Source organism: Triturus cristatus, chromosome 5_1 (genome assembly GCF_964204655.1).
Source record: "Triturus cristatus chromosome 5_1, aTriCri1.1, whole genome shotgun sequence".
NCBI classification, from domain to species: Eukaryota; Metazoa; Chordata; class Amphibia; order Caudata; family Salamandridae; genus Triturus; species Triturus cristatus.
Genome location: NC_140587.1, coordinates 68052767 through 68078743, shown reverse-complemented (window position 1 = coordinate 68078743; position 25977 = coordinate 68052767). Strand labels below are relative to the sequence as shown.

At 45.3% G+C, this 25977-nt stretch overlaps 1 protein-coding gene and 1 long non-coding RNA gene across 3 annotated transcripts in view; one reads left to right on the top strand and one right to left on the bottom strand.

The window, feature by feature from the left end:
* LOC146830197 (uncharacterized) overlaps positions 1-25977 on the top strand; it is a 144056-nt gene that overhangs the window by 27119 nt on the left and 90960 nt on the right. The window contains exon 3 of the long non-coding RNA XR_014961380.1: positions 1680-1770. This is a non-coding gene — a long non-coding RNA (uncharacterized LOC146830197). The remainder of the gene's footprint in view (positions 1-1679; positions 1771-25977) is intronic.
* The window catches only part of LOC146830198 (uncharacterized), an 83898-nt gene that overhangs the window by 801 nt on the left and 57120 nt on the right, over positions 1-25977 (bottom strand). For both annotated transcript variants that reach the window (XM_085604422.1, XM_085604423.1), the window contains exon 4: positions 1677-1826. In XM_085604422.1, the coding sequence (XP_085460548.1) occupies positions 1677-1826 (150 nt within the window). The remainder of the gene's footprint in view (positions 1-1676; positions 1827-25977) is intronic.

Here is a 25977-nt window from a genome sequence, read left to right as displayed (position 1 = left end):
CAAAGTGAGAATAAATATGATCTATCTTTCTTTGTGCGGGGTGCGGACAACAGCAGTAACACACTCCTGTGGTTCCTGTGGCTCCAACATGAAGGTTGGAGGTGACTGACTGGACTTTGCACCCTAGAGAAGTTGCACAGCCTGTTCTTCATTCATGGAACCACCTGAGAGAACGCGTCCTCTACAATAGCTCAGTCACACACACATGTCCACAATGAAGGAATTGGTATTGTTGATGGCTACCTGTTATGTCTGTCTCCAGTGGTCTCTATGGAAAGCATCAAATTAAAGCTAATCCTTAATAAAACATTCACAATGATTTATGGTGAAGGAGTATCCAAACACACCAGTTTTCCATTAAAGGTGTACAAATACCCAGGATTAATGCCTTTTGTAACCTGAGGATTTTATTTGCAATTGGAAACTCCACATGATGCTTAGGAACCAGCAACGTAACAAATTAGCTGCTGCTCTTTTCATGGTTATCTCTAAATGAGGGTCAAGGCCTATAGTAGATATGTGCATCACATGTATATAATAGTAAATGTAATTCTGCTGCTATTTATGTTTCTAATCTATGCAAAGAGCTCAGAATTCATTGGTTTTAAGATTGCTTGCTGTATCTCCAGCTTTGTCTGCCACAAAGAACTGGGTCTACCTTATATTTAGGATACCATCAGATGACAACCGATTCAGATATCGTATTCTATCTGGTACAAATCTGAAACCAGTCTGATTATACCACTCTTTTTTTCAGAACAAATAATTTTTTGTATTATCTTTTTAAGTTCTCCTGTGTAAACCAAGAAAAGGTTCATTGATTGAATGATTTGAAATGTGCCTTCTTGGCTGTGCTTGTGACTGACTCTGCTCAATCATACCAAAGAAGTTTTGAAACCTAAGTTTATCAGTAAGTACACATAGTGCTGTTATGCTTCGTCATTCAATGTCATGGTGTGTAATTTGAATTGTGCTTAATTAGACTAACAGTAGATGGCCTGCTGGAAGAAGGAACTGAGCTTTCACCATACAGCATGAGGCTTACTTAACTTGACATCTGCAGAACACACCCATATGAGGAGCAAAGCTGACTACTGTGAGGTGTGTATCATTCTAAGGAAGGGGTAGCCATATCACTTAAACGTGTTAGCTGCTATGTGCATAGGCTTTAACTAATGCATTGCCAATCACCAACCAATGCAGTGAAGACCAAGCTGATAAAGGAGCCTGCTGGCCCTGTTGAGGTGCAGTGCAGCAGCAGATATCTGGGCTTTGAATGCATTTAATGGGATCCACACATTCCAGGTTAAAGCGTCCTACCCAGCTTAGCTACTCGCCAATGAACATGCCACTTACGGAGAGTAAATACACTCTTTATTCTTCAGCTTGTAAGCAAGTACTCAACATTCAACCCTGTGCAGCACTTCATTGCCTTTTTGTCCAGCTTTACACCATGCAAATACCACATCATCAGGGTATTTTTGGTCAATGAGAGATAATTTCTACTTTGTATTTGGTATAACCGTGTAGGCAGAATACATTCTATTGGATTCTATGTAAATAATTACAATTAAATAATATGGGCAGCATTTAGTTTGAAACAAAAGGACCACAAACTAAGAAGGTTTGTGCAGTGGGATATATAACTCATAATGACAAACATCTGTGTATCTCACCAGGTCTGGCTGCTGTTCCAGAGAAGCTGGCACAAGTGTCATGCTCCCCGATGCACTGAACTTCTCCAGATGCTGTGCAAGAGGCCGTGGTCTGGTTAGTGAAACAATCTTTACATGTATATCCGTTGGGGGTATTGTCTACAGCAGGCACTGAAACAATCAAAGACAGGAATTGAGAAGCCCAAATCTGTTCAAGAAAGATGTGTTAAGTTGAGGCTAAATTCTCCCACCAAACATCAAAAGCATTAAACACCCACATTGCATGAAAATAAAACATATGTTAGTTTCATCTCATAAGGTACAGATTTTGTTTAATTGGTGTTTAGCCAGAATAACATTTTTTTTCCATTAACTGTGCTTTGCATAACTTGCTAGACCTGAAACACTGTATTCTCCATGACAGGGAGAAGTTAGAGCAGCAACACACACATCAGGTGTGCACCAGGGTGCAATGTACCCTTGAGTTTTAAGTAAATAGTGTCTCTGCCAATGTGGTGAGTGTGTTTTGAACTTACCAGTTAGCTCCTGCTCTATGCCACAATAAGCAGAGACATTGGGCTCTGAAATTAAGGCAGCAGACCAAAAAAAGGCATCACTATGGACACTCAGTAGAAGTCTTGATTGCATCTTCAAAAATAATGATGCTACTGGTAAGTGTTTTAAGTGTTTTTGAAAGTTCACCTTCCTGTTGATGTCCTTTAGACTATGAGCAAGTGTAGGGCTAGAGGGCACAAGGCAAATTCTGCTTGTCCTTAGAGAGACAGGCATTGCGTGGAGAAGAGACAACGCAGTATGTGTAAGTGCAGCAGGTTGGGCCTACACTGCTTTTCTAGATTCTCTTTCAAAGCTGCAGCTAAAGGCCACAGTGTCTTTCCTAGCAGCTGTTAAAAGAAATCCAGACGCTGGTGAGAGGCTAATATCAGAGAATGTTTTAGATCCAGCAGATTCCTTTTCTTCAGGATCACCCTGACCCTCTGCTGAGAATGATCACCAGATTGAAGACAACAACAGTACTCCTGTAGAGGCAAAACAACAAAACAAACTGATGCAGACAGGGACAGTGTCAGCACCTGTGGACTGTCTGATGGTCTACTTTGACCACCACTGAAAGAAGTCTCTTTCATCATTTCATTTCCCACGGTCCCTATTGAGAGCAGTAAAAGACATTCCTGGGTGGCAGGATTTATATCTTTAGGTGTAAGACAAAAGCTCTGAAGAAAGAAGATATGGTGTTGACGCACATCACCCACATTGGTCATATCTATCTAACTTGAACTTAAAGGCCTTTCTCAAGGACAAATTCTGACCTTAACTTCTCATTTAATGCATGAAATATGATGTTTATGAAATTGGAGAGCTAATTAGGAACCTCCAAGGTCTAAAAGTAATCTATGAGGTGAATTGTTGAAAGGTTATCATGATGACCTGGCTTGTGTTGATGTTTTTTGAATGTCTGCCCAGACAAGCTTAAAGATTGTCACTACCTCACTATCAGTGCCGCAAAGATGGCCATCACCAGAGTAGAGTAAGTTCAGAAGACAGTCATTCTTAAAGTACCTTTGATGGGAGAAACATTTTCTAGAGTTCAGTTATTGGGACTGTTGAAGAGCAGTATAGTCAATAATGCCCTCTTTGTAGGAATCTCCATACACCTTCTACACTGACTTCAGGCCATACAGAATGCCACAGCCAGACTCATCATTGGCCTTCCCTGACGAACCCACATCACACTCCACCTCAGGAAACTCCACTTGCTCTCCATACAGAAGAAATGCCAATTGAAGTAGCTGACCATCTCACACAAGGCTCTACACAATCAAGGACTTGGCTACATTAACCACAGCCTGAACTTCCACTGCCTCCCTTTCACTTGCCCATACTCCCTGCATCTACCGAATTTGAAGTCGATGATGCTCCTTCTCCCACATTGCAGCAAAGACCTGTAGCAGCCTCCCCATGCACCTCCGGACCATCACCTCACTTCCAGAATTCCGAATGACCCTCAAGACCTGGAAATTTGAATAAGCCTCGGGGGCCTGCAAGCATTTGCATACCCTATTGGGTGATTAGACGTACTTTATAAACCCTGAATAATTGATTGATAATACATTCATGGCATATAATCAAACACATTTTTTCAGGAGATACCAGAGGATCCAGACAAATCACTTCTCAGCAGCATTACGAGGAGACTTTTCCTCAATGACGATAATAACTACATAAAGCTACATGTTATATAAGTTTATAAACCTTACATTTAAACTTTTTTGGTCTCATTTCAACCTCCTTATTCAAGCAATCCACGGCCACGTTTTTCTGGATATCCCCCGTCATCAGTAGAGATAAAAAACAAATATAATCTGGGGTTGCTGAGCAGGCAGCCACAATCCTTTCAGGTCTCAGTACCTTTCACAGGCACACAGGTGCATCTGAACAAGATCTCTGGACACGTGTTTCTGGATATCATCCGTCATCAGTAGAGATAAGCAGGCTGCCACAGAAACACATGTCTAGAGAGAAATATGGATGATGGATGGTACATTTAAAATATGTCCCAAACCATTTTACCATGGACACAATAGCAACATCCCCTTCATGCATGCGCTATTACTTAAGAAACAAATAACTGCCTATGTAGAACTGCTAACAAAAATAAAGCTAAATACTAATAACTACTACCCACAAAACATTATCATAGACTTCGAACAGTGAATAATACAAGCCGGCCTGATAAATTACCGTCACACAGCAATACAAGGTTGCTGTTACCATTTTAATCAGAGCATATGGCAAAACCTACAGAAATTCACCCTTATTATAGAATATGCAACGCCAAATTTGCACATGAAATTAAAAAAACGAATTATACTAGCCTACGTTCCAAGAACAGAAGTTGCTGAACACTACAATTTATTATTTGAAAGCCCATTTTACCAAACCAATGAACAAAAACAAAGTCCCCTACTAGACTATTTCGAGGATACCTGTGTGGAAAGGCTACATAGATCTGGACATAGAAGACAACCAACATTCCACATTCCATAGTGGAATGTGTACAACAGTAATCTAAACAAGGAAGCAAAAGTAATAATGCAGTGGAAGATGGCATAATGCCTTCCAAGCAACAATGGGAAGAACCCAACCTACCCTGCATAAATTACTGGAATGTATCCAAACAGAACAAAGCTACCAACAACTAAGACTACAGCAATCTGTAACACAACTATGTCCCAAACAAACAAAAAAACTAAAACAATGTACAAACATTTACAATTCAAAGTGAGGCTCTATTCAATTACTAAAGGACTAGAATACTCAGAATCCATCGCAAAATCCATAATCTAAATAAATTCCACACATACATAAAAAGCACCATGTCTAAATGTAATTTCTAACAAACGATTGAATTATTTTTAAGATATAAAATACAAATATAATGTCAAATAATATATTTATAAAAAGAAATATTTCACATAATAAAAACGTTTTATATGTTAAAAATATCTAAAAATATAGATCTAATCTGAAAGCACAACAAAATTGTTAACAATCCAACCTATATAGAAAACAAATATAAACAGATAATTGAAATACTGAACAATAACAATTGTATTACTAACATTGCCCAAACACTATAAATAATGTAATACTGCTTACATTTCCGTAGCGGAAGAATGTTATTCACTAAGCAAGGAGAAATCAAAACTTGTCGAAAATCCAACACTTAGGGGTCGATTCCGATTCCGGCTGCAAAACGAACGGACAGACACGGACCCGGACCGAATACCAACCGACACGGACCAGCGCCGTACGACCCGTGCAGTACGATGCAACGTGAGTGAATTACAACCGAGACGTACGGAATAAAAGCCGTACGGAAAATAGTGATCCAGCCGGAAAGCCGACGCAATTTTCACCGACCGACATGAACCCGGAATGAACCCGACCGACCCTTACCCGCGATGTCTGATCCGCGCAGTACGATTCAATGCGTGTAAAACCAGACCGACCCACAAGGAGACCAAGCCGCACGACCGACACGCACAAACAACCGGGCACACAAGCAATAGAGACCGCCGCATCCGACGCGTATCAAACACAGAAGATAGGCAGCGTGAACGAGGCGGAGAAGCCCGCACGAGACAACAGCAGCGTCCGTTTCCATCAAATGAGCGTCTCCTTCATGCCTACAAAATCCAACAGAAAAAAGACAAAAAAAGGACCAAACAAGCAATTACAAAGCCAATAAATAGCAAATAAAAAAAAATGGGACAGAGACACACCCACAACTCCAACTATATGAAGGACTACAATCACTACTATCATCCCTTGCAAACAGGAGACACAGCCAGCAGCAAACACCATCACACAGCAACCACAGACACACTCACAACTCACACATCACACAACCCACACACCATCAGCACCTCATCCTAAAGCACACACATACACCCAGCTAAACCAACACCAACCCCCCTCATTTGCACCCTCACACACACATCCCTCACCACCACCACCCATCACCATGCCCCCAAAGAAGAATCCAAAGTTCACAGATAGTGAGTTAGAATTGCTGGTAGACGAGATCATCAGAGTAGAGCCACATTTGTTTGGTACATTGGTCCAAAGGACCCCCATGTCACAGAAAACCAAGATGTGGGCGAGGATTTTGGACAAGGTGAATGCTCAAGCACCAGCAAGGCGCACAAAGAACGATATCCAGAACAGGTGGTATGACGTGCGCAGGAGGGTCAAGAAACTCATCGAAAAAGATCACGCCCTGAGTCAGTGCACTGGCGGTGGGCCTCCTGCCAAACCAGTCTACTTCAGGACCTAGAAGGAGAAGGTGCGGGACATCCTACCACCAGAGAGCGTCCATGGCCTAACAGACATCCCAGAGCCTGGTGAGTACACAAACAACATATCCAAGATTGTGCGGCAAGGGGACTGTGAAACCATGCACCGCAAGCAAAGCTACAGTAACCAATAGATAATCATACCAAGATGTGTATGCCGGTCAGACAAACACAATACCTGCCATCTCATAGTGACTTGAAACTGTGTAAGAAGAAATTGTACAAACAAAAAAGACTTTTTCACTAATGCAGAGATATTAAAAGACAAATTAATAACTCGAGGATACCCGAAAAAATTAGTGAAAGGTGCACTCAAAAGAGCGTGGTACACCCCGAGGGAAGTCTTATTAGTTCCAAAAGCAAAGGATAAAATCACTCCATTGACATGTGTGTTGACTTTTGATCCAAAAGCTAATAAAGTCAAAAAAATTGTCCAAAATAACTGGAAAATAATTGAGCCTTTGGGAATTTCGAAACCTTTGTTTGCTTTTAAAAAAGGTAAAAATATCCGACAACAACTCGTGAGGGCTACAAGACAGACAGAAATACCAAGAAAAGATCTGCGGAACCTCCTGCAATTACCACCGGTAGTTGGTCACTTCCGATGCCAAAACTGTGTGGCATGTAATCTAACAGAAGACTCCAAACAGTTGGAGATTAATGGCCTTACGCACTACCAAAAAACATTTTCCAATTGCAATTCAAAAAATGCAATTTATTGCATAAAGTGTCCTTGTAATAAATATTACATAGGCCAGACAACACAGCATGTAAAGAAACGTATATTGCAACACAAATCAAGAATTAAATGTAAAGTTCAGGGGGCCCCATTGGTGCAGCATTTTCAGAACCATCTGCATTCAGAAAATGACTTAAAATGGTCAGTAATGTGTTTAGTCGGTAATTTCGAAAAAACTGAGTTACAAACTAAACTTAACAGATTAGAGGCCAGACTAATAGCGAAATATCATACCACAACGCTAGGCCTTAATGATAAAGATGAGATCTGGGCTCTTATACAATAATGGAGCGTAAAAAGGGTTCACATGTTCTTCAGACGTTGTTGCTTGCAATAGTCGGTTCGTACTTATCTACACTAATGTATTGTGGATAGCTAGAATGTAAGGAGTGGCGGTAATATACTGGGATATAAGGTAACTTTTCTACATTTTTTTGTATTTTATTTTCAATCTTGTTTAAGCAGGTATTTAATGAGTAAAAGAAAAGAAGAGCATATAACGCTAGTTTAGGGCATTTAATATTATTCAATTATCCCCACTCTGAATTGAATCCATTAGGACCTGATTAGGACTTTCCATGATGGCGGCAATAACATATATGTGCATTTTGGTGAATTTGGGTATTTATTCGTTTCCGTATGTATAAACTTACTGTTCTCCGTTTCAGTTGAATAGTAGTCCTTTTACTAGGTCTATGGTTGGCAATGTCGTTGTCTACCATCAACATAGAGAGAGTGGTCCTTTTATTATGTTTACGGCAATATTTGCCGGGTTTAAATAGACTTCCGCATCACGTGACATCGGACGCGATCCGTGTAGACTGGAGGGAGAAGGAACGTTAGAAGTGGGTCCTGTGTATAAACTTCGAGGTAAGGAGACGTACGATTCGGCAAAAGTGTAAATATACCTACCGTTACACCAAGGCTAAAGAGAATTGATACTTAGATTTGGTTTTTTTATTGGTTCTATTGACAGAGTTGAGAGCGAGGCGACCTCAAGCAGTGCTAAAACAGTGTATATGCACATACATATGCAGAATACTTGAACCGTATAACGAGTGGTTTTGGAAGGGTCGAATAATTATACACACGGTATGTACCACATATCCTTTTCAATAATAGGCAGGTTCTATTATCTAATTTCCCCTAATGGGTGTAACCTACGGTGTCAATTACTTTGGGTTTTCTCGTTTTAAATAACGATACAATTGATGCACTTTGAGATTATACTGACTTTAAGATAAAGGGTAACGGATGTGGGAGTCAGTGACTTGGAAATAGATACATTGATTATAGGTGGAGTGATTTTCCATTGAGATAATTTTTGGTTTTGATTGCTTTTAGCCCGCCAAAATAATTTATAGAAAAAAGAAAGAAAGAAAAGACGATTATTTGTTCCGACCATACCCTAATTGGACAATAGGTAATATGCAGTTTTCAATATAAGGTATTTTAAGTTTATTCAACATACCACATATTAATACACCTAATTGCTTTACATTCACTGTCGGTGATATATTAGATTGGGTTGTAAGGTTGTTATACACTCTGGGTGTTTTATTTGAAGTTCTACGTTTTGTTGTATGAGCCGCCACTTCAGTTTTGAACTGTTGTAATATAACTGTAATATAGTGTCTTTTAATATTATTCCTGTGTTTCTGTGTATATAATCTAAATAGAGATAAGATGGATATTAATAGGGACAATTAATTTGTTCTTACAGGTTGTAAATTATTGGTTCGGATGCCCTAGTCCTGATGAGGCCAAAAGAGTTATTTGGCTGAAACGCGTCGACATTTATTTTGAAGACACTCACTGGATTATGATTTATGTTTTGACTTCATTTGTGAAAGAGCACTCAAAATAATTAGGAGATTGTAAACGACAAAATCTCGTAGTGCGTCTTTAGTAGTGATCTTCTATATATAGGAATGCTGTTTCAAAAAAAGCCCATAAGCATCCTGGTACATTAAAAAGGGCGTTTGATGATATGTATATGTTCAGTGATTGTGCTATATGTAAGTATTGTAAATATTGTATTTGTTTGTATATATATGTCTAAAAACAAAAGAATTTCAAAAAAAGTGTGGTAGAAAATAAATATCCTCACACTTATAAAAAGTAATTGATACATTTTTGGTTTTCATTGGAATCGCCGTTGACTTGGTCACAAAATTTAATAATACAGGTTTTGTTGGAGAAATAAATATTACTCCAGGGGAGAGATAATTCATCTATCTCTTCGCCTAAACTTATGTGAGAGTATCAGTCCCGAGGCATTATCTTTTTCTATATATCTTGAAACTGTGTCATGACATGCACCAACCTACAAACAAATAGAGCAAGCCAGGGGCACAAAGCTAAATAGACCCTGCCAGACAGTTTGCCACCACACTACCTCACAGTGCAGCTGACTGACAGGAAGGAATAGTGGGGATGCAGGTGAAGTGAGTGTATCCAAAAGCATGATGAGGCCTGTAGTCACAGATAATGCTCCCCCTCCTGATTGGCCCATCAAGACCTCTCTGAAACATGACCACATCACAGGGAGAGGATAATGACTGACAAGATGGCTGACACTGGGTCCTGCTGTGAGGAGCACAAGCCCCTGGTAGGGGTTGTGTGCAAATCAGAAGCAGGAAACCACTGACTGACATCCTGAAAGACAACCTGCACGCCCTACAATGGAAGCACGTTTCATGATGGGAAGGAGGACTGACAGCCCTGACCATACTTACCAGCATGTGGAGACCCCTCCCCCTCAACACAAACTCCACACAGCTCACCGGGTACAATGCATTGACACACACCTCATTGAAATATCAGCAAAAGATACCCCGTACTGGGTGCTGCTGTGTGAAGCACAGGGGCTCTCTTTGGACTTGTAGCCAAACAAACACCAGGATTTCACAGTCAGCCATCTTGCCATTGCTGTCACACACCCTCACAGGGAAGCAGAGTCAAGAGGAAGGAAGTATGGGCATGCTAGGAAGGGGGGTGTAGCCAAGAGTATGATGGGATTCGCAGTCACATACAATCTACACCCACCCACATGGCGCAGCAAGCTCACACTGAACCATACTCACCTCACAGGGAGTGGGAAGGGACTGACAAGATGTCTGACACTGGGCTCTGTTGTGGGGAGCACAAGGCCATGCTGGGAAATGGCCAACAACAAACACCAGGACTACACAGTCACCCATCTTGCCATTGCTGTCACACCTCCTCACAGGGAAGCAGAGTCAAGAGGGAGGAAGTATGGGCATGCTGGGAAGGGGGGTGTAGCCAAGAGTATGATGGGAGTCGCAGTCACAGACAATCTACACCCACCCACATGGCCCAGCAAGCTCACACTGAACCATACTTGCCTCACAGGGAGTGGGAAGGGACTGACAAGATGTCTGACACTGGGCTCTGTTGTGGGGAGCACAAGGCCATGCTGGGAAATGGGCAACAACAATATCAAACTCTGTCCGTGACAAGCTGGGAAAAAGCAGTGTACAGGCAGGCATCTGTTCAAAAAGTAGAAAATGTCATGTTTGTGAACCATCGATGTATGTAGAAACATAACTGACAATGTGTGTCTCTTCCAAACACAGGTGATGCTGGGAACCCAGCACCAAATGACTAGGATACACAGTTCCAGACTCTGGTGGACACTGAGCTCTCTGGTCTTACTCTCTATCTGTCCTCTTCGGATGACGACGACCAACCTGGCCCCTCCGTTGTGAGCCATCATGCAGCACCAGCAGCATCAATATCTGCACCCCCTGTACCCACGCCTCCAGCATCTGGACACCGACAGGGCACCCCCGCCTACAAGGACAGACCAAGGCCAATCAACACCCACAGCACAGGGACACAGGACCCACGGGAAGCTACAGCAAACACCACCTTCAACGCCACCCAAGGGGTCCCAGTGTCACCTGTGCGTCCTGCCGCTGGTCCTGCCCGTGTGGATAGGGGTGCTCGGAGGGGTGGGAGGCAGAGGGCACGCCTTGCAGAGGGGTCTGGACTGCATGATGACCCACACCTGGCACCCATCATAGATGCGTACCAGGATAGCACCGGAGGATTTGACCAGGTAGTGGGGATCCTCAAGGACATGCAACACAAGCAGGTCTCCCACCATGCCCGCATGGAGGCCAAGTGGGATGCCATTACTGCGGTGCATCGGGACATACTCCAATGCCTCCGCCAGATCAACACCAACCTGTCCACACCTCCCTGTGTGGCCACAACATCTGTCGCAACACCATCTGCCAGCGCCACAGGGAGGGAGGAGGACTCTGGCGGAGAGTCCCCTGCACCGCAGAGGCCTGCACCTGAGCACCCCCCCCCCCCGGATAAAGAGGGGTCGTGCGAAGAAGGACATGTGAGAGGCAGATATCCCAGCACATCCCCCAGGGCCTTTAAACCTGTTCTGGACAATGTTCTTTGTGTGCAACCCGTTCACCTTGTCCAATCGCAAACAACTCGCCCACATGACATGGAGGTTTCATGTTGGGCCAATGTAGCAGATGACTGTGAACTTTACTCTGAACATTTCATCTACCAGCACTTCCAACTCTAATGTGAACTTTGGATTCCCAAACCAATGTACAGCACCCACCATCCTGTGCACTTCCCTCACACACGTTTGAAAATAAACTCACCAGTACACCATACCTGCCTCTGTTGTGATTCCAACTTGTCATGTTCGGGGAGATGTCGATCTGCAACACAACATAGTGCATGCCAAATACTGCAACAATGTGACCAACGTAAGGTGAGTCATGGTGATGTGACACATGTGAGGGAGACACACCACTATGGCACCACAACACATACTCACCATGGCCATGTTACTCCTCCCACACAATGAGGTTGACCTGAAACACATTGGTATGCACAGACACAACACCAACCCAAGTCAGTGGTAACAAGTCCACAGGTGAGATAAGCAGATGTCACTCAGATGTGGGAAGACAGACAACGCACATAATGAAGCATAGCACGGGTTCATAACACATCAGCAACACGTTTATTCCACAATAGTTGCACGGTAATTCTACGTAACAGTGGACACACGCTCACAAAGTGTTGGAGAATTGAAGTCCAGGGATGTGTGGTACATCAGTTGATGGGTATTGACAACTTCCACACTGGTGTTGGCTTCTGGGTGTTGGGGGTCAGTGTTGACCAAACAACAGGCAAAGTACCCTGGGAAGAACAGACACAAGACACAGTCAAAAGCACAGAAGAACAGGAGAGAAATGCAATACACATGCACAAAACATGTTGCAAGAAACCTACACAAAAACAAGTTAGCAGTACTACCATATTGTGGAGTACACACCACCTGAATGGACACATCACTGCACGCATCCAGTCAAGTGACACACAGACACACTCATACAGCAACAGAGCTGTCACAACATATTCCAGGCTACCTACATACATTCACATAACAACCCTTGAAACTCACATTCAGGTGAAGAAGTTGTTGATGAGCTGTGAGCAGACGTCACCCTCATCCTCATCATCACTGGCATCTTGGCCCAGGCCGGGATCCTCCACAGGTGCCGGAGGTTGGTCATCGTCATCCTGGATGAGAGGCACCTCCTTCCATACTGCCATGTTGTGTAGCATGCAGCATACAAGGATTATTTTGCACACCTTTGCAGGCTCATATGAGAGGGCCCCTCCGGTCTTGTCCAGGCAGCGAAAGCGGCTTTTCAGGAGGCCGAATGTCCGCTCAAATACCCGCCTGCCCCGACCATGTGCCTCATTGTAGTGCAGCTCGGCTGGTATCACAGGGTTCCGGAGGGGTGTCAGCAACCACGGCGTGTTGGGGTATGCGGAGTCACCTGCACACACAAAAATGAACAAGCAGCTGATTTTTGTAGGAGTGCGCAATACAACATTGACAAACACACACAATGATAAACAGTCAGTACACACCGACAAGCCAGGCATGCTGAGCTGGCATCTGTGACATCAACGTTGCAATGCGACTACTCCTCATTATGTAGGCATCGTGTGCAGAACCAGAGAACAGTGCACACACATGTGTGATACACATGTCAGCAGTACATACCACCAGAGCATTGATGGAGTGGTAGTGCTTCCTGTTCTGGTATGCCTGCTCATGTGCCTGTGGTGGTATCAGGGCCACATGTGTCCCATCAATATATCTGATGACGTTCGGCATCCTCCCCTGTGTATAAAAGGCATCCTTTATGTCAGGGAGTTCAGCTGGACTAGGGAACTTGATGTACAGGTCTAGGAAATGCAACATCCCCTCCAAGACATCGCATAGCACCCAACTAAACGTCGTTTGCGATATACCACCAGCGGTAGCCACAGTGTACTGGAAGGTACCAGTAGCAAAGAAGTGCAGGGTTGCCATCACCTTCACCTCTGGGGTCAGTGCTGTAGAGTATGTCTGGCCAGGTAGCAGATGTGGCGCCAACTGCTCCGCCAACTCCTCAATTAGTGGCCTGGTGAAGCGGTACCGTCTGATGCACTCGCGTTCCTGCATGGTTGCAAGGTCTGGGAACGGTCGATCCACAAATGAAGATTGTCAGTTCATCCACCCATATGGCCATGACCAGGCTCAATATCACATGCTACATCATGACATCATACAATGTACTGAGGTGTGTGCTGTTGGGCATGGACACATATGTCACCCACATGACCACCACCTCACATCTCAATTCCACATGTCCACATGACAGAGTCCCATGTAGTGCAATGGCCAATCATCTGGCTGTGTCACCCAACCTATGTACTGCTGCAACGTTCAAAACACACACCACAGTGACAAGTGAGGCCTGATGTCTCCCAGGCATCACAGATCTTTGCCATGCAGAAACCCAGGGTCCCTGTATTGCCACATCGACACAGCAATGGACATACCATAGCATGTACATACCACAAGGCAAGCTTAAGTCCCACAGGTAGTGGCCACTGTTGATCCTGCCGGCCCTACATGTACGTCTCTTAGACACACACACCATCAAGGTTGATGCATATACCACATGGATGTGGAGACTGTCACCCATTGGGCACATTTGATCAGACACATCTGAGACACAACATGCACATAGACTGTGGGTGCACATCAGTATTGTGGCTACAGGTCTCACTGTGACGTACATGCCATCACCCCCAGGACTCAGGGTGTATGTGACATGTCCTAAACATATCCAACCTGAAACTGTGTCCGTGACTCATGCCCATTACTGTACAATTGCACATCACAGTGGTAATGTGCACAACACACAAAGGATTCTGCCCCCATGTACATGTGCACAGCCTGGGAGTGGCTGCACAAAAGTGCCACCCAACAAACCATATGTGCCTCCCCCAAACACCCAGGGAATGCAGCCTTGCATGCCATGGGACACTGTGTGGCCAATGCTGTAGTGTGGTAGGTGTGCACAGGTGTCCCTGGTCAGTAAATGTGTGTTGCATCCATAGAATAGTCACACCAATGAGGTCCAACGCGGGTGACAATGCGAACGCATTGCACGGTTCATGACCGAGCCGTGCGTACGCTTTGTCATTGAATGCAATGAGGTCCGACGCGGGTGACAATGCGTACGCATTGCACAGTTCATGAACGAGCCGTACGTACACTTTGTCATTGAATGCAATGAGGTCCGACGCGGGTGACTATCATGCAAACGCGTCGGGCAGGCATGGACCGAGACAGGCATACGCCTTGGCCATTGAATCGTATGGAGACGGGTGCGTGTGTATTTTCAATATACGTGTTGTACAGTCAGTTGAACGAGCCGGGCGCACCCATTGGCTCCGGACTGTAATGGAGACGGATGCGGATGCAAAACTTGTACGAGTTGTGCACTGGAAATTCAGCTGGATGCCTACAAAAATTATGCAATTTCAAGTGTTTCATGAAGGTGAAGATTTGAACAATGCGGAAGGCGTGTACGAGTCGTACATTTAAATGGATTGGCCAGATTCATAGAATGCAACCGTGTTGGACCTATCACTTGGGACACATGGCACAGATTCTGCCTCTGCAGTACAGATATAAGGTTGGCTGCCCCCCAGGGAGCTCACTTGCCTGCACTACATGCTACTAGACCACATCACTGCTACCACTGCTGCTGTGTCTGCATCCTCTGGCTCCTGCTATGGCACGTACTCTGGAGAGGGCCCCAGCCTTCACTGAGGAGGAGAACCAGGCCCTGCTGGACGGGCTCCTTCCACAGTACAGCAAGCACTATGGGAAACCAGGGGAGCAGGTGAGTGTGCAGTCCACTGCCTTCCTAATTATGCATGTTGTCTGACTGGCAGTACTAGCAGTGTGTACACCAGTGGCAAGCATTCTCACTGACTACTTTCATCCCCCAAAGTGTGTAGGTACATGTAATGAACAGGTGTCCTGCTTAGGCCTGGGCCAAAATTCCGTTCCGCTCGTGGAAATTGCGATAATTTGGCATTTTCGCGGAAAGCGCGAGAATGTCAAAATATCCGCAATACGCATCTTACCGGTAATTTTTTTCTTGCTCGCGCTGTAAAAAAATACATTCTCGCATGCGTGCGATCGCCTTACCTGAATCCCCGCGTTCGCCGACAAGTTTTCCCGATCCGGTCGCATTCTCCACGAGATGTGAGATTGTTGGTAGCCATTTTGTGCTGTCTCGCGACAGTTCCCGCCCGCATTAACGTCATTTGTCGCGCGATCACGTCATTTGTCGCGCGATCACGTCTTTCTTCTCGCGATCATGCACCGCGAGAGTATGAGAAGATTGAGGGGCCGATTCACAGAACTAACTTAAGACAAAATCCTAACTTAAGTCTGTCTTAAGTCTGTTTTAAGTCTGTCTTAAGTCTGTTTTAAGACTGTCTTAAGTCTGTCTTAAGACTGTCTTAAGTCTGTTTTAAGACTGTCTTAAGTCTGTTTTAAGTTTGTCTTAAGACAAACTTAAGACAAAATCCTAACTTCTGTGAATACCAAAAGTAGTAAGTTTAGGATTTTGTCTTAAGTTAGTTCTGTGAATCGGGCCCTGAGATCTCGAACACGTCATTCTCCACCACGAGCGAGAGAGTGAGGACGCGGGCACGTCATATCGAACGCGAAAAGGCGAAAGAGACCCCGAACACGTCATATCCAACGCGACAGGGAGTGAGAGAACGCGATCAAGTCATTTTGGACAATCCATCGACATCCGGCGGAAGTAATGTGAAGCTCGAGAATTCGAACATGTAAAACTTTCAATTTGGAGAAGAATATCAGCTCTAGCAGCATGAAACCTTCTGCAAATGATGATTTGGATGAAAACAACGCCTCAGATTGACATTTGGCTGTCCTTTTTTGTGCAAGGAGTCCTTTTTTAAAAAGGTGGGGAGAGGGAGGAAGTGCCACACAATATCCAACTTCCTGTTCCTGTCCAGCAGGCTCCTCCCAGTGCTTTGTCCATCTCCTGCTCTTTCTGCCTTTGGATTTTGAGCTGGAAAGATCACTCTTTTTGTCTGCTGCATCATTGCGATTGGATTTGAGGATTTTTTAATTGGATATGTGATTGGGGGCATTGCAGTTGTTGTAACTACAATTTATTTTTGGTAACCATCATTCCTTTTATAAAAAATGTTGTGGGTAGTAGTAGTCAGTAGTAGGCCCGAGCTAGTCATGGCCTCATGGGTGTGTGCATGATGAAGCAACTGTTCCTTTGGTGTTTTTTTAATGTATTTCATTTTCAAGCATCATTTAGGGCCTGGATGGCATTGGATTTAGTTGGGAAATGTGTTTTTTTGGGGTGGGCTTTCTGTTGTTTGGCCTGGCCTTGTGGCTGGTGGCCATTTAGAAGCCTAGGCCTGCAAGCTTGTCTGGCCTTGTCTGCCAACAGGCCTGCTTTCATCCAGTAGGATCAGAGCAGGTAGCCACAGCTTTATTAATCAAGTGTTTCTGTGTGGTCTGTTGAATTTAGACATCATTTAGGGCATGGATGGCATTGGATTGAGTTGGGAAGTGTGTTTATTTGGGGTGGGCTTTCTGATGTTGTTGGGCCTGGCCATGTGGCTGGTGGTAATTTTGAAGCCTAGGCCTGCAAGCCTGTCTGGCCTTGTCTACCAACAACAGGCCTGCTTTCATCCAGTAGGCTCAGAGGCTGAGCAGGTAGCCACAGCTGTATTAATCAAGTGTTGCTGTGTGGTCTGTTGAATTTAGACATCATTTAGGGCATGGATGGCATTGGATTGAGTTGGGAAGTGTTTTTTTTGGGAGTGGGCTTTCTGATGTTGTTGGGCCTGGCCATGTGGCTGGTGGCCATTTTGAAGCCTAGGCCTGCAAGTTTGTCTGGCCTTGTCTGCCAACAACAGGCCTGCTTTCATCCGGTAGGCTCAGAGGCTGAGCAGGTAGCCACAGCTGTATTAATCAAGTGTTTCTGTGTGGTCTGTTGAATTTAGACATCATTTAGGGCATGGATGGCATTGGATTGAGTTGGGAAGTGTTTTTTTTGGGAGTGGGCTTTCTGATGTTGTTGGGCCTGGCCATGTGGCTGGTGGCCATTTTGAAGCCTAGGCCTGCAAGTTTGTCTGGCCTTGTCTGCCAACAACAGGCCTGCTTTCATCCGGTAGGCTCAGAGGCTGAGCAGGTAGCCACAGCTGTATTAATCAAGTGTTTCTGTGTGGTCTGTTGAATTTAGACATCATTTAGGGCATGGATGGCGTTGGATTGAGTTGGGAAGTGTGTTTATTTGGGGTGGGCTTTCTGATGTTGTTGGGCCTGGCCATGTGGCTGGTGGTCATTGTGAAGCCTAGGCCTGCAAGCCTGTCTGGCCTTGTCTACCAACAACAGGCCTGCTTTCATCCAGTAGGCTCAGAGCAGGTAGCCACAGCTGTATTAATCAAGTGTTGCTGTGTGGTCTTTGAATTTAGACATCATTTAGGGCATGGATGGCATTGGATTGAGTTGGGGAAGTGTGTTTTTTTGGGGGTGGGCTTTCTGATGTTGTTGGGCCTGGCCATGTGGCTGGTGGCCATTTTGAAGCCTAGGCCTGCAAGCTTGTCTGGCCTTGTCTGCCAACAACAGGCCTGCTTTCATCCAGTAGGCTCAGAGCAAGTAGCCACAGCTGTATTATTCAAGTGTTTCTGTGTGGTCTGTTGAATTTAGACATCATTTAGGGCATGGATGGCATTGGATTGAGTTGGGGAAGTGTTTTTTTTTGGGGTGGGCTTTCCGATGTTGTTGGGCCTGGCCATGTGGCTGGTGGCCATTTTGAAGCCTAGGCCTGCAAGCTTGTCTGACCTTGTCTGCCAACAATAGGCCTGCTTTCATCCAGTAGGCTCAGAGGCTGAGCAGGTAGCCACAGCTGTATTAATCAAGTGTTTCTGTGTGGTCTATTGAATTTAGTCTTCATTTAGGGCATGGATGGCATTGGATTGAGTTGGGAAGTGTTTTTTTTGGGAGTGGGCTTTCTGATGTGTTTGGGCCTGGCCATGTGGCTGTTGGTAATTTTGAAGCCTAGGCCTGCAAGCCTGTCTGGCCTTGTCTACCAACAACAGGCCTGCTTTCATCCAGTAGGCTCAGAGCAGGTAGCCACAGCTGTATTAATCAAGTGTTGCTGTGTGTTCTGTTGAATTTAGACATCATTTAGGGCATGGATGGCATTGGATTGAGTTGGGGAAGTGTGTTTTTTTGGGGGTGGGCTTTCTGATGTTGGGCCTGGCCATGTGGCTGGTGGCCATTTTGAAGCCTAGGCCTGCAAGCTTGTCTGGCCTTGTCTGCCAACAACAGGCCTGCTTTCATCCAGTAGGCTCAGAGGCTGAGCAGGTAGCCACAGCTGTATTAATCAAGTGTTTCTGTGAGGTCTGTTGAATGTAAACATCATTTAGGGCATGGATGGCATTGGATTGAGTTGGGAAGTGGTTTTTTTGGGAGTGGGCTTTCTGATGTTGTTGGGCCTGGCCATGTGGCTGGTGGCCATTTTGAAGCCTAGGCCTGCAAGCTTGTCTGGCCTTGTCTGCCAACAGGCCTGCTTTCATCCAGTAGGATCAGAGGCTGAGCAGGTAGCCAAAGCTTTATTAATCAAGTGTTTCTGTGTGGTCTGTTGAATTTAGACATCATTTAGGGCATGGATGGCATTGGATTGAGTTGGGAAGTGTGTTTATTTGGGGTGGGCTTTCTGATGTTGTTGGGCCTGGCCATGTGGCTGGTGGTCATTTTGAAGCCTAGGCCTGCAAGCCTGTCTGGCCTTGTCTACCAACAACAGGCCTGCTTTCATCCAGTAGGCTCAGAGCAGGTAGCCACAGCTGTATTAATCAAGTGTTGCTGTGTGGTCTTTGAATTTAGACATCATTTAGGGCATGGATGGCATTGGATTGAGTTGGGGAAGTGTGTTTTTTTGGGGGTGGGCTTTCTGATGTTGTTGGGCCTGGCCATGTGGCTGGTAGCCATTTTGAAGCCTAGGCCTGCAAGCTTGTCTGGCCTTGTCTGCCAACAACAGGCCTGCTTTCATCCGGTAGGCTCAGAGGCTGAGGAGGTAGCCACAGCTGTATTAATCAAGTGTTTCTGTGTGGTCTGTTGAATTTAGACATCATTTAGGGCATGGATGGCATTGGATTGAGCTGGGGAAGTGTGTTTTTTTGGGGTGGGCTTTCTGATGTTGTTGGGCCTGGCCATGTGGCTGGTGGCCATTTTGAAGCCTAGGCCTGCAAGCTTGTCTGGCCTTGTCTGCCAACAATAGGCCTGCTTTCATCCAGTAGGCTCAGATGCTGAGCAGGTAGCCACAGCTGTATTAATCAAGTGTTTCTGTGTGGTCTGTTGAATTTAGACATCATTTAGGGCATGGATGGCATTGGATTGAGTTGGGGAAGTGTGTTTTTTTGGGGTGGGCTTTCTGATGTTGTTGGGCCTGGCCATGTGGCTGGTGGCCATTTTGAAGCCTCGGCCTGCAAGTTTGTCTGGCCTTGTCTGCCAACAACAGGCCTGCTTTCATCCGGTAGGCTCAGAGGCTGAGCAGGTAGCCACAGCTGTATTAATCAAGTGTTTCTGTGTGGTCTGTTGAATTTAGACATCATTTAGGGCATAGATGGCATTGGATTGAGTTAGGAAGTGTGTTTATTTGGGGTGGGCTTTCTGATGTTGTTGGGCCTGGCCATGTGGCTGGTGTTCATTTTGAAGCCTAGGCCTGCAAGCCTGTCTGGCCTTGTCTACCAACAACAGGCCTACTTTCATCCAGTAGGCTCAGAGCAGGTAGCCACAGCTGTATTAATCAAGTGTTGCTGTGTGGTCTTTGAATTTAGACATCATTTAGGGCATGGATGGCATTGGATTGAGTTGGGGAAGTGTGTTTTTTTGGGGGTGGGCTTTCTGATGTTGTTGGGCCTGGCCATGTGGCTGGTGGCCATTTTGAAGCCTAGGCCTGCAAGCTTGTCTGGCCTTGTCTGCCAACAACAGGCCTGCGTTCATCCGGTAGGCTCAGAGGCTGAGCAGGTAGCCACAGCTGTATTAATCAAGTGTTTCTGTGTGGTCTGTTGAATTTAGACATCATTTAGGGCATGGATGGCATTGGATTGAGTTGGGGAAGTGTGTTTTTTGGGGTGGGCTTTCTGATGTTGTTGGGCCTGGCCATGTGGCTGGTGGCCATTTAGGCCTGCAAGCTTGTCTGGCCTTGTCTGCCAACAATAGGCCTGCTTTCATCCAGTAGGCTCAGAGGCTGAGCAGGTAGCCACAGCTGTATTAATCAAGTGTTTCTGTGTGGTCTGTTGAATTTTAGACATCATTTAGGGCATGGATGGCATTGGATTGAGTTGGGAAGTGTGTTTTTTTGGGGTGGGCTTTCTGATGTTGTCGGGCCTGGCCATGTGGCTGGTGGCCATTTTGAAGCCTAGGCCTGCAAGCTTGTCTGGCCTTGTCTCGCAACAACAGGCCTGCTTTCATCCAGTAGTCTCAGAGGCTGAGCAGGTGGCCACAGCTGTATTAATCAAGTTTTTCTGTGTGGTCTGTTGAATTTAGACATCATTTAGGGCATGGATGGCATTGGATTGAGTTGGCAAGTGTGTTTTTTTGGGGTGGGCTTTCTGATGTTGGTTGTCTTAAAGACATGCTTTGGTTGTGTGTGTTGGTGTGCAATGCATGCACCCTGCAGACCTTTTTGGGGCCTGTGAATGTTCGTATTTGCATTTTGTTGCATTAAAAAGGCAGAGCAGTGTGCTTTAGCATGCATCCTTTACCTGGCTTGTATAGGCCTTTTGTCAGCTCCTGGTGTTTCCCAGGCCCCCTGCTTGTTTGTGATTTGTGAGTGTCCATGTGGCTGGTGGCCTTTTTTTTGTGTTGGGAGTTATTAGTGTCCTGCTTTTGCCATATAGGCCTGCATGGTTTTCCTATTGGCTTACTGCTTCCATCCATCCACCCCCTTTGCCAGCAGCAGCTCCATGGATGATGAGATGCTCAAATAATTTAATGGCAAATAGGGTCCACCCCACTTCCATTACATTTTTATTTTCGTGGTTCTTATTAACTTTCCTATCCTTCCTGAGAGTGTAGTGTGTGACTGTACACAGTAGTATAACATAGCTCTTGTTGAAAAAAAGTCAGAAATGGCTAGACTATATCTTTTGTTTGCACTAGTACACTAGTACAGTAGTAAGTAACTGAACCACAACAACAAATGCAACATTTCACTGATGTTCTTCTCCTGGTTTATTTTCTTTTAGGTGCACAAAAAGCCAGAGGAGGAGGTGTCATCATCATCACCCGTTGTACTGCCAGCCAGACATAAGTCCTGCTGCGCATCACGTCCACGTGTGACCAGAACTTGTTGTGCATCTGCATCCTGCCTGACATCTGAAGAAGATGGCCCCAAAGAAAGGTACCAGGTCCAGTACCAAGAAAGTTGCCGGTGAGAAGAAGGAACAGAAAAAGGAAGTGCCATTAACCACGACTGGTGTGCCAGCCAATGTTTTTTTTGGCACCAAACAAATTACGCCTGCAGCAGCGTGGTCCGGGAGCAGCACCTCAGCACCAGCGGTCAAACCCCACCAACCTAGGCCCAAGGCCTTTAGTGTCGCAGAGGTAACCAGTCTACTAACGAGCAGCGATGTTGAAATGTCATTATCGCAAAGTAGTACACAATTAACGCAGGCGGAAACTCAGCAGATAAGTGTGCAGCCGCAACAAGAACAGCAGCAGCCGCAACAAGAACAGCAGCAGCCGCAGCCGCAGCAACAGCCCACCATAGTAGTTGTTGCTCCTGACGTAGGGGCATTTCAGGAAATCGAGCTTCCGGCAGACAAAGTGGAGCAAACCACTGTTTCGGAAGATCTATTGTCTTTCAGACCACCAGCAAGGAAAAGGAGGCTTAGTCCATCATCTTCTTCTTCAAGCCCCGCTTCTGATGATCATGATGCCACTTGGCATCCACCATCTCAGTCTGAGAGTGATGCACGTCACAAAACAATGCTTCTGAAAAGGAAGGTCCCAGAAAAACTTAGAGTTATGGAGGTAGATGTAGAAGAGGGGGGTGATGTTGATGATGACGAGCCAGTCATCACGGACATCACTCCCGCCCCAAAGGGATTGGAGACCAACATTCTCACCCTATCCAGAAAGGCTGCTACTGAGCGGGATGTAGCACGGATATCACCAACACAGGTTACACCACCACTACCTCCAGCTGCCATATTTTCCAAGGCCCGGCAGGGATCTACATCCAGCTCAACCATCTCAGTAGGTAGAGGTAGTAAAAGTCACAGTGTAGCTGCACAGGGTCACATTCCAAGCACACCCTCCAGTTCATCTGGTATTGAAAGTGGCACATCCAGCAGAGCCAGAAAGTTCTCCTCCCCAGTTTGGGACTTCTTTTCTGTTAGCACCAAGGAGGAGAACGTTGCTATATGCTCAATTTGTCGACAAGGTGTTCAGCGGGGTAAGCTTGGCACAAACTATGGTACCGGAAGCCAAGCAAGTAATCTCAGAATACACCACACTATCGTGTGGGAGAATCACCTAATTCAGTTAAAAGAAAGTAGAAAAACTCAACCCATTGAAGTTGGTCAGGAAGAATCAGGGGGCGATATTATTGTGGTGGAAGGTGAAGAAGAGGGAGACATTTCTAGCCCTGTCCCCAGTAGTGTAGTGGTACCGCCCACATCCTCCTCAGTAACATCTGAGTGGCACCGCAGTAAGAGCCATACTCAGAGTCAGGCTGAGACACCAAGGCGACCGAGTACCGCAATGAGACAAACTGTGTCGTTGAGCCTAAGTGGGCTAATGAAAACAACAGCACCACAAAGAAAAGTAATCCAGCCTACCATTGAGAGCATGCTTAGGTTGGAGGGGCAGATACAACGCAACCACCCAACGGCACGGTTGTACAATGCGAAGCTGGCTTTTTCATTTGTGGAAGGGGTGGGTTTCCTTGAATTTGTGTTAGCCATCTGCCCTAAATGGAAGGTTCCCAGCCGGTCCTATTTCGCAAGAATTTCTGTTCTGGCACTACATCATGATGTGCTGGAATTGGTTGGACAAGCTTTGCAGCAGAGTGCTGTTCACAATATCCACCTGACAACAGACATGTGGACCAGTTGCCAAGCCATAGATTACATGTGCATCACTGCACACTGGGTCTCTTTTGTGGGGGTTAGAGATAAGCTATCTGAATGAGGTGCTGTTGACACAGCTGCGATTTTTAAAAGTACTCGGAAACATGCAACTGTAGCCATGTTCGCCATGGAGAAATCTCATACGGCTGTAAACATTTTGCAAGAGTTTTGCAGCAAGGTTTTTGAATGGCTGCACCCAAGAGGGCTTCGTATTGGTTTTGTTGCCACAGACAATGGCAGTAATGTACTTAAGGCCATGGATCTTGGTTCCTATTTCAGGGTTCCGTGTTTGGCGCACTGCATAAACATTATAGTTCAAGACTTTCTGAAAAAAGAACCCATAGTCAGCAACTTACTGGCCATCTGCCGAAGAATATGCACTCATTTCAGCCATTGTTTTAAAGCTCGGAAGCAGCTGAGGATCATTCAACGTGAATATAGGATGCCAGTCAAAGCACTCATCCAGGAGGTGGCAACACGTTGGAACTCAACGTATTACATGCTTGATCGTCTGTTTGAGCAGTACAGGCCACTCAATGAATACGTCTGGAAAAGAGGGGATGCTACTGTTAAAGGCATGAACCTTCAGATGGAGCAATGCAGCCTAATTAAATGCCTGACTGAGATGCTTCGTCCTTTTGAGGTCTTCACACGTGAAGTCAGCAAGGAGGACTGTACAATGGGCCAAGCTATCCCATTATTGCAAATGCTAGAGCATCAGCTGAAGAAGGTGTCTGAATCATACAAAGGTGTAGAGGACAAAAGGGAAGCCTATGACTTGGTGGAGAGCTTAGCCCGTCGCTTAGCTGAAAATACAAGGATAGAAAATAAAAATTTTGTCACAAGAACATTACATTTGTGCCACAATTCTGGATCCACGTGCAAAATTTGGACTGGAGACATTCTTTGCTTTTTCAGAGATTGATGTTGCCCGCTACAAAACTTGTATAGCTGAGGCAGCCAGTAAGTTGGAAAACGAATGGCTGCTAATTAAAAGCCCGCAAGATCAACCCACAAGAAGTACTGCAGCAGGGCATGCAGCATCAAGTGCAACTTCTTCGGCTGAGGGCAGTGCGTTTGGATCACAACACTCATCATCACTATCAACAACAGCAACAATAACTGGATCATTAGGCCCAGTAGAATCGTTAGACGATTGATATGTACAGTTAGGCATTAATAAGCACAGTGCTGATGCACAGAGAAAAGAGCCCGAAAGCTTACCAGCAGCACCCCTGAACATTGAGCGGATGGCCCAGGCCTATCTGGACGACCCAACAAACCCAAGGTGAACATTGATCAAAACCCATTGCAGTAGTGGTATAGGAAAAGGTCTGAATGGCCACTGCTCAGCAGGCTGGCGATAAGCTATCTGGCTTGCCCTGTCGCAAGTGTCTCTTCCGAACATGTTTTCAGTGCTGCTGGTTCCATTGTAACAGTGAGAAGGACCAGTCTCTCGCCCAAAAACGTGGAGAGGTTAACAATGATCAAAATGAATCAGCACTTCATACCACCGAATTACACAATACATGAAGCAATGGAGGAAGATGAGGACAGCGGCTCAGGTGACGGAAGTAGTGTGTCACATGATTACCTACTACTGGCTGAACCCCCAGAGTTTGAGGACGAGCTAAACTTCCCTGACAATTAGGCTTACACTTACTGTCTTCCTCCCTTTTTTCCCCTTTATTTGTGTGTCTGACGTTTCGGTTACAAACTTGCGAATCACAACAAATCCATTACCACCGTCTTCTACTCTTCTTATTTATTATTTATCTGCAATTTGACAGTACAGTCCTCCGAATCCAGCTCCTCCGCTCCATCATACTGAATCTCCCGCCTAAATCCATTGCCCTCATGAATGATGATTGGATGATGGAAAATAGAAGAAAAAATAAAAACTTTCCTAGTCCCGCCAAAAGAAGTGGAGCATGAATCAGATGACTACTATAGCTATCCTCCTTTCAGAGCCGAGAGAGACTGCCCAATAACTGAAAATGAGATGGAACAGGTAATGATTGATGCCATGCATTGGACGCAGAGTCGCAGGCTGAGTGATTTTGTTGTTGTTTGTTGTGCATGAAGTTATGTCATTGTGCACTAATCATCTTTCTATAGTACACACTAAACATAACTCAAGGTGAAT